The following is a 13,794-nucleotide window of genomic DNA, read 5'->3' as shown; positions in this document are numbered from 1 at the left end:
TTTTAAAAGTTCCGTTATTGAATATTATAGGTGTGTAAACTCAGCAAAATATTCTAAAAGAGTCCAGTAGCCCATAATAGCATTGGGTCTTCTGTGCCTGTCTGGTTTCTGCTTTAACAGGGTCTCAGAAGGAAATGATTTTTCTCTGAAATTGTAGCCGCCCAACCCAGCTGTGGTATTGTTAGTCCTCAGGGTAAACAAGAAGCTTCCTGTCTTGGGCTCTTCATGTCCCTCTTCCAGACTATCAAGACTGTTAATAGGATGTTAAAAGGACAGCTGCTGGCCATAAAATCACCCCATTCCTTAAATCCTCACAGAATAGCAACTAGACCTCTCTCCAAGGTCAGAGAAAACCCTGTTCTCCAGGTCACACCAAGTGTGTCTACCTACTTAGGGTCTTTGGGCATATGGTTTCTGGGAGTGATGAGATCCAGTGTGACAGCTACCCTGAGACTGCTGGAGTTGGAGCCACATCTTCTAAAAGAGGAACAATCAATCCTGATTATCCCTTAAAAGCAGGCAAAGAACAGCCAAAAGTAAAAAAGCCAGTGCTCTGAGATGGACAATTAAGAGTTGAAACAGGGCCCTAACTTCTGCACACAGGGTGGAAGTTCCTGGATTTGCAGCTGCTGGTGAGAATTTTCTGCCAGCTGGAAGGACACTAGGGCAGGGGTGATCATCTTTTGCCAAGGAGGGCACTCGGTGTCTTGGCAGAAGGTGGAGGGCCACTCTGATCTGTGTGTACATTTTCAGAAGTGTTTGACTCCAGACCAAACATTCGGCTGTGTTAGTGCTGCGGCGATGGGTGGGAATGCTTATTGGCCAGGCTGGCCAGAGGCTCCCACAGAGGGTGCTGGGCCTCAGCCAGGAGCTTCCCTTCAGCTGGCAAGCTTAGCTTTGTCACAGTCACAGGGAGTGTGTCCAAATTCCAACTTGGGGATCTCCAGAAGCCGCTGACGATTACCCATCTGTTTTGAAGAGTTTTTGCTTATTGGAATTTTTGGCTCAAGTGAGGAGTAAGAAGGATGATGGTACAAAGCCAAACTCGTACCTGGCTCAAGGAACGGGCAAAAACTGCTCCAGAGTTGGTGATTTTACTACCAATAGTGATAGGCACGTAACTAAAAGCAGAGATGTCATTTTAAACTTGGACTTATCTATAATGTACTCTTTTAGGCTATGGTATTGGCTTTTCCTTTTTTTTCTTTTGTGGAACTGGGGATTGAACTCAGGTCCTTGACCTTGCCAGGGAAGCCCTTATTCTACTGAGCCATCTCCCCAGCACAGTATTGGCTTTTCTGACCCAAATCTACCAAGCAAACAAACACTGGCACTTAAAAATAGCAGGAAAATTAGTCACTGCCAGTTACTTTATGGAGAACAAGGAGCCTTATGTGGCAGGTGTCACTGCTTTCCCATGTTTAAAGAGGAAAAAAAATCATTAGTTACTTCTCCAAGTTGCGCTCAAGGGTAGTTGGAATAACTTTTTCTAAAGGCTGAAAGCAGGAGAAATGAAGATACTTTTTTTTTTGGCGAAACCAGGGATTGAACTCAGACCCTTGCGCTTGCCAAGGAAGCGCGTATTCTACTGAGTCATCTCCTTGGCCCCAAGAATTTTCTAAAGATATACTGAACATCCAAGTAAGTTGCTAGACTGGGGTGATTTTGTTAAGGCACCTCTCAAGATCTTAGAGCTTACAATCTCCTTCTCTAGGAATGACAGCATAGCATCTCCCTAGTTCAGGCTGTAACAAAGGTGCTAAAACCTGCCCAAAGTCACAGAGCTGGGGTTATGTCAAGGGGACCAGAATCCAGGGCTCTGCCAGTTATTTTGTTTTTACTTTTTACAGTACTGGGGATTAAATCCAAGGTCTTCACACTAAGCTACATCCCCAGCAAATTGGATCTCTGGGATGCAGGACAGGTGTATTCCTTTTGAACAAGTTGGAGGCCCTGTGAGCCTGTGAAGCCAAACCCTTCTGTGAGGGCTCTGAGGTATGCTGAGCTGGGTGTCCAGCTAAAGAAAACACAGTCCCTACCAATGGCCAATAACACACACAAAAATGCTCAGTGTCGGAGCTGGTGAGATGGCTCAGTGGTCTAAAGCACCTACTTAGAACAAGCTTAGCAAAGCCCAGGGACCACAGTTCAATCCCCCAGCGCCACATGCCAGCCAGCCCGCCCCCTGGTGGGCTGAGCTGGCCACACACACACACAAATAAAAAATTAAAAAAAAAAAAAAATGCTCAGTATCACTGGCCACTAGAGAAATGTAAATTAAAACCCTGAGATTCCATCTTACCCCACAAAGGAAAAAATGGAAACTAAGTTTTTGTAAATAAGAAAACAGGGTTTGAAGGGAAGGGAAGATAATGGGAGAAAAAGAAGCAAGATATATCATGTACAGGTACAAATTCCCTATGAAGAATGCTATCATTATGTACATCTAAAATGTACCAATACACCTGTAACACCAGCATTTGGGAAGCTGAGGCAGGAGGATCTTTGCAAGTTCGAGACAAGCCTGGGCTTTATTATAAAGTTAGCTCAAGGTCAGCCTGACTGCATGCACAGTGAGACCTTGTCTCAAAAAGACAAAAATAAAACTTTATCTTTTCTCTTTTTTTTTTTTTTTGCGGAACCGGGGATTGAACTCAGGCCCTTTTGCTTGCCAGGGAAGCGCTTATTCCACTGAGCCCTCTCTCCGCCCCCAAAAATGGCAGGATTTTTTGTTTTGCCGAATGCCTTCAGGGCAGGTTTGGCTGGCTTGAGTTGTGGGGATTGAACTACAGCAACCTGAGCCTGACTGCTTTGTTGAAGCAGCCACTTAAAGAACTGAGCTAAGGGGCAGGCCCCCAAAACTTTAAAAATAAAATAAAATGTACCAATAAAATTTTATAAATAAAAGTAATAAAATTTTTTAATGTATGCATGGTGGCACACACCTATGATCCCAATACTTAGAACGGTGAAGCAGGAAGACTGCCATGAGTTTAAGGCCAGCCTAAGCTATGTAGTTAGATCTTCAGGGGAGAAAATAAGACAGGATCTTACTAAATTGCCCAGGTTGAGTTAAAATTTATGATCCTCTTGCCTCAGCCTCCCAGAATCCTAGGATTATAAGCATGTGCCATTATGCTTAGCTTCCTGTCACACACTTTTTTTTTTTTTTTTTTTGGTGGAACCGGGGATTGAACTCAGATCCTTGTGTTTGCCAGTCAAGCGCTTATCCTACTGAGCCATCTCCCTGGCCCCAAACACACTTTATTTTTTTTGAGACAGGTTTCACTATGTGAAGCAGGCTGGTCCTGAAGTCACTCTATGTACCTCCGGCTGTCTTTGAACTCACAGCATTCCTCCTGCCTCCACCTCTGAGTGCTATGGTTACAGGCAAGTACCACCACACTCGGTTTCCTGCCACATTCTTACCCTGATATTTCTAAGTGACTTATATTAGTTGATGCTGGGGATCAAACCCAAGGCCTTACAAACTTTACAAAAGGGCTATACCCCAAATCTCTTATTATTTGTAAAAAAGTAATTTATTGCATGTGTAACTAACAGTTGTTTAATTAGTATATCATTGTCAGATACACACACACAAATATCACACAATCACAAGAAAAAAAATCTTCAGAAATATTCCATTTAGAAAAGGTAGTCCCAGGCCAGGGATATAGCTCAGTGGCACAAGAGCCTGCCTGGCAAGTGCAAGGTCCTAAGTTTGATTCCTGGTATCAAAAAAAGACAAGATAGCCCCATTTTCCTACTGGTATCACACTGTCTAGACATGTACTATCTTCTGTGGACTATCACCAGTCTGTTTGCTAGAGTCTTTGATCAAGCATGCATTTAAATAATTTACATTTAAATGTATGAGTCAGTGGCAGGTTAAGACTGTCTCCTCTATGCTGACTGACTAGACAGATCCAAGGGTATTTTAGACTTGGAATAAGATTATCTTTACTTACAGTGAAAATAGTTACCACTCTAAAACTTGCCCCAGAAGGATCTTTCTAGCGGCTTATGCTTCTCCCATTCCAAATCACAATCCAAAAATGGAGCCAAGGCCAGGCATAGTGGTACATTGCTATAATCCCAAAACTTGGGAAGCTGAGGCAGGAGGATTGCCAAGAGTTTGAAGCCAGCCTGGACCACACAGTAAGTTCAAGGCCAGCCTGAGCTACATAGGGTGACCCTGTCTGGAAAAAAAAGATGATGATTTGAAAGAATTCTAATGGATACAGCAATGATCACAGAGCAGCACAGGCAGCACCAATGTTAACTTTCAGATCCTGGGTTAAGTGAGTTTTCAGGTCCCAGCCTGTCCCTCGACACTCCAGGTCACGTCCAAGGCAGGAAGTTGCAATGCAGGAGTAGTCCCAGGAGCCAGTAAGTCAGGAAGTAGCCTAGAATGTATCGTGTGACTGGAGAACAGGTTTTCCAGTTGTACAAAAGTCCCACGATAGGATTTCTGGGAACCTTTTGTCCTGATGGAGAGTCTTCCACAAGAAGTTTCCAAGGCGCTGTCTCTGGTGATCTCAACAGTGGCTCTTGATCCTGAAGTAAGTAAGCTGGAAACCAGTATACAATGGGAGTGGAGGAGCCTAAAAACCTGGTGAGAACCTAGAAATCATGAGAAAACCCACACATTTATGGGAAGGTCACTGATGCAAGATGGATCAACCTGGGGTTCTCTGCTCTAGTCATTGGGTTCTGGAAAAGCAATTCAACAAACCTCAGCATGTGCCTTATACATAGGCATTCAATACCTGCTAGACAACCTCCATCTTACAAAAACACAAATCATCAGACTATTTACAATAGTGGGACAATCAATGCTAAAACACTGCGATTTAACTTTAACCCAAGACCTTGACTCTTGACTCTGGGCTGTGATCTAAGGCTTGGGAATCTAAGAAAGCTCCCTTATCTCACAGGAATGGCAAAGCACAGGGAAAGGTCCCGCTAGAGAGCATGTGGTCCAACTTTCTCCCTCTTCCAGGTTTTCAGAGCCACATCTTCAAGTGGCCTCCCACACATTCCCTGGAAACTGTGCTAGCAATCCAGTCACAAACACATAATGCCACTTTCTATTTCCTGTGTCTCCTAATCACACAGCTCAGAGAACCCTGTAAATAGCCAACGTGTGCCTTCAAGAAGTAGACACAGCTAAGTCTTGGAGACAAGAGATCAGACAAAAAATTATCTTCCTCTTAATCCTTCTGTATTGTTGCCACCATCCTACAACAGATAAGGTATATCCTCTGAAAACAGCACCTGCCTGAGCTGACTTATTTCTAGAAGCTAACATGGGTATACTTGTGGGGAGGTCCCCATGACATCCTCCACGGTTTTTTTGGTTTTTGTTTTTTGGGTTTTTTTTTGCAGAACTGGGGATTGAACTTAGACCCTTGCGCTTGCCAGGCAAGTGCTTATTCTACTGAGCTATCTCCCCAGGCCAACTCCTTTGCTTTTTATGAAAAGTTCCTTCTTATTCTTCAGGCTGCATCTTCAATATGATGATGCCTTCTTCAACTCTTTCAATGACTTAGCTGCTACTTCTTTTCCTTAATATTTCATCTGAGGTTTTAAAAAAATTATTTTGGGGGCTGGGGAGATGGCTCAGTGGAATAAGCGCTTCCCTGGCCAAGTGCAAGGGCCTGAATTCAATCCCCGGTTCCGCAAAAAAAAAAAAAAAAAAAAAAAAAATTATTTTGTATCTTAAAACAGCAAGCCCTATTCCATCTCACTATACTATAATTTTATCTGTTCAATGTCTATATCCCTGTTTATTCCACAAAACTCCGGCAGTAATTTTATTTTACTTGTGCTCCATCCTGAGGTCTGACTCAAGGTCTGGCACAAACAAAATCCCCAAGTGGTTGTTGAACATATAGATTAAGTACCAGTCACTCAAATGGGAGAGGCTAGTCTATCTTCTGTCCTGGGAGTTTTGCCTATATTCACATTTTTACTCCATGCAAGAATTTATCTCACCTGAACATGCATGCACAGGCCTCCAGACAGCAGCAGAAACATAGCGTGGACCACATAAACAAACACCTGTGGACTGAGGAAGCCAGGAATGGACTTCTCTAGGGTTTTACTGTTCTTGTGCCTTCGAAGCCCAAGTGTAAGGCAGAGCCAAGGGTGTGTGGTCACATAGGTCCAGGTTGCCCAGGACACCAATATAGCTACCGGTGCAGCCAGCAGAAAATTGGGTGTTTGCTTGAGCTCATAGTATCTCAGAAAGCCAACATTCCAGTAGACATCCTGGATATAGCTGTATATTAGAGGAAGATCCCAGGAGCACCATGGTGGCTCATTCCCCTCTGTAATCCGATAGCCTTTTTCCACAGCTAACTGCACCAAGGGCTCAGGAATAGAGCGGGCTGGGCCTGGCAGACAGAACTGGGTATATGCATAATACTGAAAGAGAGCAAAGGGAAGGCTGAGTGTGAGCACTGACAGGCACATAGAGGATACCAGTTTGAGGAACTGTCTTTGGGGGTTCAACATCACAAAAGAGAAAAAGCCTCGACACTGAGAATGCAGGAGGAAACCAACACTGACCAGCCCATTGGCACGCACCCCAGTGGCAAGAGCAAAGAGGAGCCCACTCATCCAGCTTCGGCCTCTCTCCAGCTGTCCCATAGCACTGAATGTCAGGAAAGCGAACAGAGGTTCTGAGTAACCAGCTGCCAGGAAAACATTTGCAGGGCTGAGGCAGAAAAGCAATGCTGCATACAAGGCCTGGTGGGGACAATGCAAAACTAGACAACCCAGGTCATGAAGTGCTAGTGCAGCCAGCACAGAAAACAAGGAGTTGAGTGATGCTACTGAAATCAGTAGGCAACTCCGTTGGCTCAGTAACCCCCGAAGGGGTCTCAACAGTTCAGTCCCTACCAGCAGGGTCAAGGGAAAGCCGGGGAAAAAGGCAAAGTTGTGCTCATAGAGGTAGCCATGCTCAGCAATGAAAAGGAAGTGTTCGGCATCCCAGCGAGAGAGGCCACCCAGAAGAGCTTCCACAAGCTGGTCCACACAGCCTGAGGGAGCCAGGCGGGGAGGGGAAAAGGCTTCTGCGTGATGATCTGGGATGACGGCATTGAAGAAGGCCTGTGGGGTGAATGAGAATCAGGATTTTAGTTGAGTATATGAACGAAAAGAAGTACCACTTAATGAAGAACAACAGGGCTGGCAACACAGCTCAGTGGTAGAAAGCTTATATGGATGGGGATCTAGATTTGATCCCCAGCATTGCAAAAGCAAATATAATGAGGAAGAGACTCAAAGGAAATCAGCAGCTCAGTTTTGGGTTCTTTTTTTTTGTACCAGGGATCAAACTTAGGACCTTATACTTGCCAGGCAAGTGCTTAAGCCACTGAGCTATTTTCCCGGCCCCTTGTCATTTTTTTTTTTTGGGGGGGGTGGAACCAGGGATTGAATTCAGGCCCTTGCACTTGCCAGGCAAGCACTTATTCTATTGTGCTATCTCCCCAGCCCCTCCCTCCTTTTTTTTTTTTTTTTAACATGTATTTAGTACAGGGTCTGCAGGGATCAGACTACACAGATCGGACTTGTAGTGATCCTTCCTGTTTTTCAACCTCCCAAGGGCTGGGATTACAGGCGCATGCCAACATACCCAGTCTCAATCACCTTCTCAGCGCACCCTGGGGGTAGGGCCAGCAGGGCACACCAGGGATCAAAGGCCAGTCCCTGTGTCTGCCTAAGCAAGTGCTTTAGTCTGCTGAGCTATCTGGCCAGCACCCCTTGTCTTTTTTTTTTTTTTCTTCAGAACCGGGGATTTACCCCTTGTCTTTTTGAGCCATGATCTTGCTATGTTGTTTAGGTTGGCTTTGAGCTCACTTTATAGCCCAGGCTGGCCTCAAACTCGCAATGGTTCTCCTGCCCCAGACCCAAGTGCTGGGATTACAAGTGTGTGCCACCAAGCCCGGCTGGATTAGTTACTTCTAAACTGGTAACTAATGTAATACAAAAGTCAGGCAGAGGGGCCGGGGAGATGGCTCAGTAGAATAAGCACTTGCCTGGCAAGAGCAAGGGCCTGAGTTCAATCCCTGATTTTGCCAAAAAAAAAAAAAAAAGTCAAGCAGAGTGCCAGGGGTGGGGTGGGGGATGGAGATGGTTAACTACTGACCAAGACTAGGTGTGGTGGCACAGACCTGTAATCCCAGCACTGTGGACCCTGAAAACAGGAAGATCACTATGAGTACAAGCTGCATAGTAAAACCCTGTACCAAATTCAATTTTTTTTTTTTGCCAATTTCAGGTATTATAGTAAAAAAGTAGTAATGATAAACAAATTAAAGCTTTTGCACAGCAAAAGAAACCACAAAGTAAAAAGACAACCCACAGAATGGGAAGAAATCTTACTAGAGGGGCTGGAGAGATGGCTCAGTGGTCTAAAGCACCTACTTGGAACAAGCTTGGCAAAGCACAGGAACCGCGGTTCGATCCCCCAGCACCACATGCCAGCCAGCCCTGCCCCCTGGTGGGCTGAGCTGGCCACACACACACACACACTAAATAAATGTAAAAAAAAAAAAAAGAAAAAAGAAATCTTACTAGAACTAATATGTAGATTATGCAAAGAATTAAAGGGGCTGGAGAGATGGCTCAGTGGAATAAGTGCTTCTCTGGCAAGCGCAAGGGCCTAAGTTCAATCCCTGATTCCGCAAAAAAAAAAAAAAAAAGAATTAAAAAAATCAAACCCCTATATTTAAAAACCATTATTAAGCATCTGAAATAAACACTTCTCAGATGAAAGAGTACAAACATCAAGTAACTATATGGGAAAAAAAAAACCTTTATTGTTGATTGGAGTTTACAAATTCATAAATTAAAAAAAAAAAAAAAAAGAATAAAAGAATCTGAGACTGACCTGCAGCATCAGAGTCAGGACACGGCAGCTGATAGCAAACCTCAGCACCTCTTTCCGGGATGGATCCAGAGGCCACATCCTCTCACAGCCAGGAATTCAGATGTTCTGCTACCTGATCTTCCGTGTATCTCTAAATTCCAAAACCCAAGGAGGAAAGTATCACATAGAAGCTGAAAGTAATTGGTAAAAACATTCTTCTTAGGAAACATCATCCCCTTCAGCATTTTATAGCAAGCTTAGCCACCTAACTTCCCAAGGAGGGAAGAGCTTCTTGAGGGAAGATGGGACCACTGACTGGCATGTGGGAGTACTATATTCATGTTAGCAAAGTTCCACACAGAAAAGTCGGGAGCTAAAAAAGTAAGCTCACAAAAGACCTTTAAAACCCTGTTGAAGGGCTGGTGAGATGGCTCAGTGGTCTAAAGCACCTACTTAGAACAAGCTTAGCAAAGCACAGGGACCACGGTTCAATCCCCCAGCACCACATGCCAGCCAGCCCCTCCCCCAGGCGGGCTGAGCTGGCCACACACACACACACACACACACATAAAATAAATAAATAAATAAAAGCCTGTTGAGGGGCTGCAGAGATAGCTCAGCGGTCTAAGCACCTGCCTCGTAAGTGCAAGGACCCAGGTTTGATTCCTGGTATCACATGCTGTGCCAGCCCACCCTCAAGCATGCTGAGATGGGTCGGGGTTCAAGTTCTGATTGTCACAAATATTTAGTCTCTTTGAACCTCAGTTCTGATAAAATGAGAACAAAATCATTTTCCTTTCACATAACTGTCATGATGGTGACATGGTCTAACATGTGAAGTACTACACAAATCTATTGTGGTTGCTATTATTTGGTGAGTGCCCTTTTCCTCTTGCCCAGAATAATACACTAGCTCCCAAACTAGTCCCAAAAGTGGGGCACAGAACCATACTGGAAGACCATAATGACTACACATGCCAGCTTAGCTCTCTGATGTGTGTTCAGCTGTCTGTAAAACTAAGTGGAGAAGGAAAAGAAAACCACTACTCAGCAGGACTTCAGCCAGCTCCCACTGCTAAAACAAACTTAGGGTGAAGAAAGTCTACTACTAGGGATGAAGAAAAACTTATTTCCCATTTCTTTGTTCAAGTGGCAACAACATATAAACAACTAAAAGTCACTCTGAAAGCCAGGTATGGTGGCCCACATCTGTAATCCAAGCACTCAAGAGGCTGAGGCAGGAAGACTGTTGGGAGTTTGAGACCGGTCTGGGCTACAAAGTAAGCTCAAGGCCAGCATGAACTGCACAGTGAGACCCTGTCTCAAAAAAGCCACTTTGAACACTCTGAGGCAAGGGAACTCAGGTTCAGGTTTCTTTTTTTCTTTCTTTCTTTTTTTTTTTACAATTCTTGGGCCTAACACTAGCAATGGTGCCCACAGAACTTTCAAACAGCAGCCTGGGAAACTAGAAAAGACAAAAGTATCAAAAGTAGCTCAATTATAAAATTTAAAAAAGGGGCCAGGGGAGCCAGGGAGATGGCTCAGTAGGATAAGCGCTTGACTGGCAAACACAAGGATCTGAGTTCAATCCCCGGTTCTGCCAAAAAAAAAAAAAAAAAAAAAGCCAAGGACTAGTGAGATGGCACAGTAGAAAACGAACTTCCCTGGCAAGCCCAAGGGTCTGAGTTCAATCCCTGGACTTGTCAAAAATAAATAAATAAATAAAATTTTTTTTAAAAAAAGGTGGGTCTGCTTAGGAAAGCACAGGGACCAAGGGTTCAATCTCTGTAACTGCATGTTGCACTAACCCCATCCCCTGAGGCCCACTGAGCCAGCAACCAAGACCTGGCATGGTGGCGCAGGACTGTAATCCCATCCCAACACTGGGGAGGCTAAAAACTGTAGCATCACTACAAGTCCAAGCTGCATAGCCAGATCCTGTACCAAATTAAAAAAAAAAAAAGTAGCTCATTGATGCGGGCTGAAGAACTATGTCTGAAAGAAAAAATATTAGGCAGGGCACTTAGGTGGCTGAAGCAGAAGGATCACTGCAAGTTCAATTAAAATAAAATTTTTAAAAACTTAAAGAGGAGGCTGGTGAGATGGCTCAGTGGTCTAAAGCACCTACTTAGAACAAGCTTAACAAAGCACAGGGACTGTGGTTCGATCCCCCAGCACCACATGCCAGCCCGCCCCGCCCCCTGGTGGGCTGAGCAGGCCACACACACATACACACACACACAAATAAATAAATAAATGTTTTTAAAAAAATAAAAAATAAAAAATAAAAACTTAAAGGGGGGGGCCGGGGAGATGGCTCAGTAGAATAAGTGCTTCTCTGGCAATCTCAAGTGCCTGAGTTCAATCCCCGGTTCCGGAAAAAAAGAAAACAACTTAAAGAGGGTAGGGGCTGGGGAGATAGCTCAATAGAATAAGGCAAGGTCCTAAATTCAATCCCCAGTACTAAAAGAAAAAAAAAAAAAAAACTTAAAAGAGGGTAAAAGGGTATTTTATCTGGCCACACCCACCAAATCTTTAGATCTTAGCTGTTTTTAGAAGTCTCTTTTTTTTTTTTTTTAAATGCATTTGTACAGGGTCTCACTACACAAATCAGACTTGAGATCCTTCCTGGTTTTCAGCTCACAAGCCTTGGGATTACAGGTGGGTTGCCCAGTCTCATACACCATCTCAGTAGGCCCCAGGGGAGGGGCTCACAAAGCAGGCGGGGATCAAAGCCCCAGTCACTGTCTGTCTAAGCAGGTGTTTTAATCTGCTGAGCTAACTGCCTGGCCCTCTTACTCTATTTTAGATAGTGTGCTATGCTCTCACTTCCCTGTACCTCTTTAAAATTTATTTTGTGTTTCCTGGGATTGAACCCAGGGCTTTTGTACTAACCTACACACCCAGCCCTTTTTTCTATTTTGTATCTGAGACAAGAGTCTTCCTAGGTCACACAGGCTGGGCTCAAACTTTTAGTCTTACTGTATCAGTTTCCCAGAAGGCTGGGATCACAAAGTGGGTGCCATCACTCTGGCTTGCTGTCACCTCTTCAGGGTGCCTGTGAGGCAGGGGCTTCTACACATCAAAACTGTATTCCCAGAGAGTAGCATTAAAAAGTGGAGCTATATCCCAGACCTTTCAAAAATTTGAGACAATTATTTGTTGAAATTGTACTTCCGATTTGATTTGAAACTGTCTCATTGCTATGTTTATCAATAAAACTTTGAAAAAAAAAAGAAACTAAAAAAAAAAAAAATTGAGACAAGTTCTTAAACTGCCCAGGCTGGGCTTGAACTTGCAATCCTCCAGCCTTAGCTTCTCCAGCAGGTGGGATTATAGGTGTGTGCGATCAACATCCAGCTTCACACAGCACTTTAAGGAGACATGACAGAGCCAAAATACAGCACCACTAGTTGGTTGACTAGATGTAAAAATCACTGTTCCAAGTATTCTTCTCATCATATCTCATGTAAAGACTAAAATAAAAAGTACTTCGTATTTTCTGTACAAAGTAACAAGCTCCAAGAAAATACATTTCTCCAAAAAGGCAGTTGGCCAACAAGCAACCATATTCTGTCTGCGGCACAAGGGGGCGCCTGCTGCTTACTCCACCACTAGAAGGTCAGGAGGAAGGGAGGGGCCCTTTGCTCACGAAAATTCAGTTTAAAAGCCAAAACTCCAGAGGGCAGCGGTATTTTGTGATTCTATCCAATTATCTACAATATCTGATTCGCAGAATCGAGAGAAATCACAGAAACAGGTACACCCGACCTGACACGCTGTTCCTCTATTCTAGGGTGAACTATTTTCCCTTCCTTGGCTTCCACCCACATGCAGAAGAGAAGTTGGGAACAGAAAAGTGCTTAACCCACCTCCGCCTCGTGACCAGACTTGCGTTCTTCCTTTCCAGAGTCAAACTCTGGCCTCAGCGACCATAGTCTTGTATCCTACATTTAGTTTAAGGTAAACCAAGTAAAAGCAAAAGAAAGCCAGTCAATTCTCTCTTCCAGCTATTTGCCAACCTCACTTTCCATCAAGCCCTTGCCAAATCAAACTCCTTAATGGGAAGGCATTTACGGATCAACCAGTTTCACTCTTATTTTCCCATGAGATAAATAGGATCCAGAGATCTCATTAGAGAGTGTAAGGACAGTATAATTACCATCGCCGTTTTATGGATGTGGAAACTGAGGCTCACTGGGGCCAAGTGACACACCCAAGACTACTTGACCCTCATTCTCTGCCTCTGAAACATCACCCACAGCCAAAGGGTTTTATGTACTCTTTCCCAGGTAGGATTATAACCCAGATCCAAGGCCTAGCCCAGCACTGCCTCAACGCCAGAGAATGCTCTTGCTGTATGCTTACAATATGCCTCGAGAATTTGGAAAAACCTATTAACTAGAACCTTAAACCCTCTGAGTAAGACTAACATCTTCGGTGGGCCGACGACGTCGCTCTGACCCAGCGTCCTTAAGGCCAAAAGGCCTCGCGGGCCGTCTCTAGCCAGACGTCGCCTTCCGCCAAGCCCGGCGGTGTCTGGACCCCGTGCTAGCTTGTTCCTTTTGGACAGTCTCTATCAGGGACACAGCCCCGATCCTCATCCCAAAGGAGGCACGACCCACGGGATACTCCCGAGGGACTCGGCAGAGTCCTGACGGGGAACAAGGCCGGAAACAGGCGAGGGCGGGAGGCCGTAAAGGAAGAGGCGGTGCTCGAGGACGTTATGGCGGAGAGGCGGAGCTCCACGGTTCTCCGCAGCCTCTGTCTCATTTCTCTAAGCCTCCGTTTGACAGCTTTCTTCCCTCCCAGAGCGCCAGAGCTCGAGAACTGGTGCCCGCGTCTTCCGTGCCTGTCCATCCCGACGGGTCCGGCAGGGACCGAACCGCGACAGCAGCTCCATCCGGGGCCGC

General features: G+C 44.8%; 1 protein-coding gene across 4 annotated transcripts in view; it reads right to left on the bottom strand.

Moving 5' to 3' along the window:
• Positions 1–13,794, bottom strand: part of Pigv (phosphatidylinositol glycan anchor biosynthesis class V) — a 15,892-nt gene extending 2,098 nt beyond the window's left edge. The window contains exons 1-5 of one of the 4 annotated variants that reach the window (XM_023703076.1): positions 13,315–13,794; positions 12,754–12,820; positions 8,903–9,032; positions 6,001–7,119; positions 4,158–4,626 (exon numbers count right to left, since the gene is read on the bottom strand). In XM_023703076.1, the coding sequence (XP_023558844.1) occupies positions 4,345–4,626; positions 6,001–7,119; positions 8,903–8,980 (1,479 nt within the window). In that variant the 5' untranslated portion in view covers positions 8,981–9,032; positions 12,754–12,820; positions 13,315–13,794 and the 3' untranslated portion in view covers positions 4,158–4,344. Of the gene's footprint in view, positions 1–4,157; positions 5,245–6,000; positions 7,120–8,902; positions 9,033–12,753 lie in introns of those variants that run through there. The other 3 variants (XM_004642850.2, XM_023703078.1, XM_023703077.1) reach the window with 3 other exon arrangements.

This window comes from Octodon degus, unplaced genomic scaffold (genome assembly GCF_000260255.1).
Source record: "Octodon degus isolate 3935 unplaced genomic scaffold, OctDeg1.0 scaffold00163, whole genome shotgun sequence".
NCBI lineage: Eukaryota > Metazoa > Chordata > Mammalia > Rodentia > Octodontidae > Octodon > Octodon degus.
This window is presented reverse-complemented; position numbering and strand designations above follow the sequence as displayed.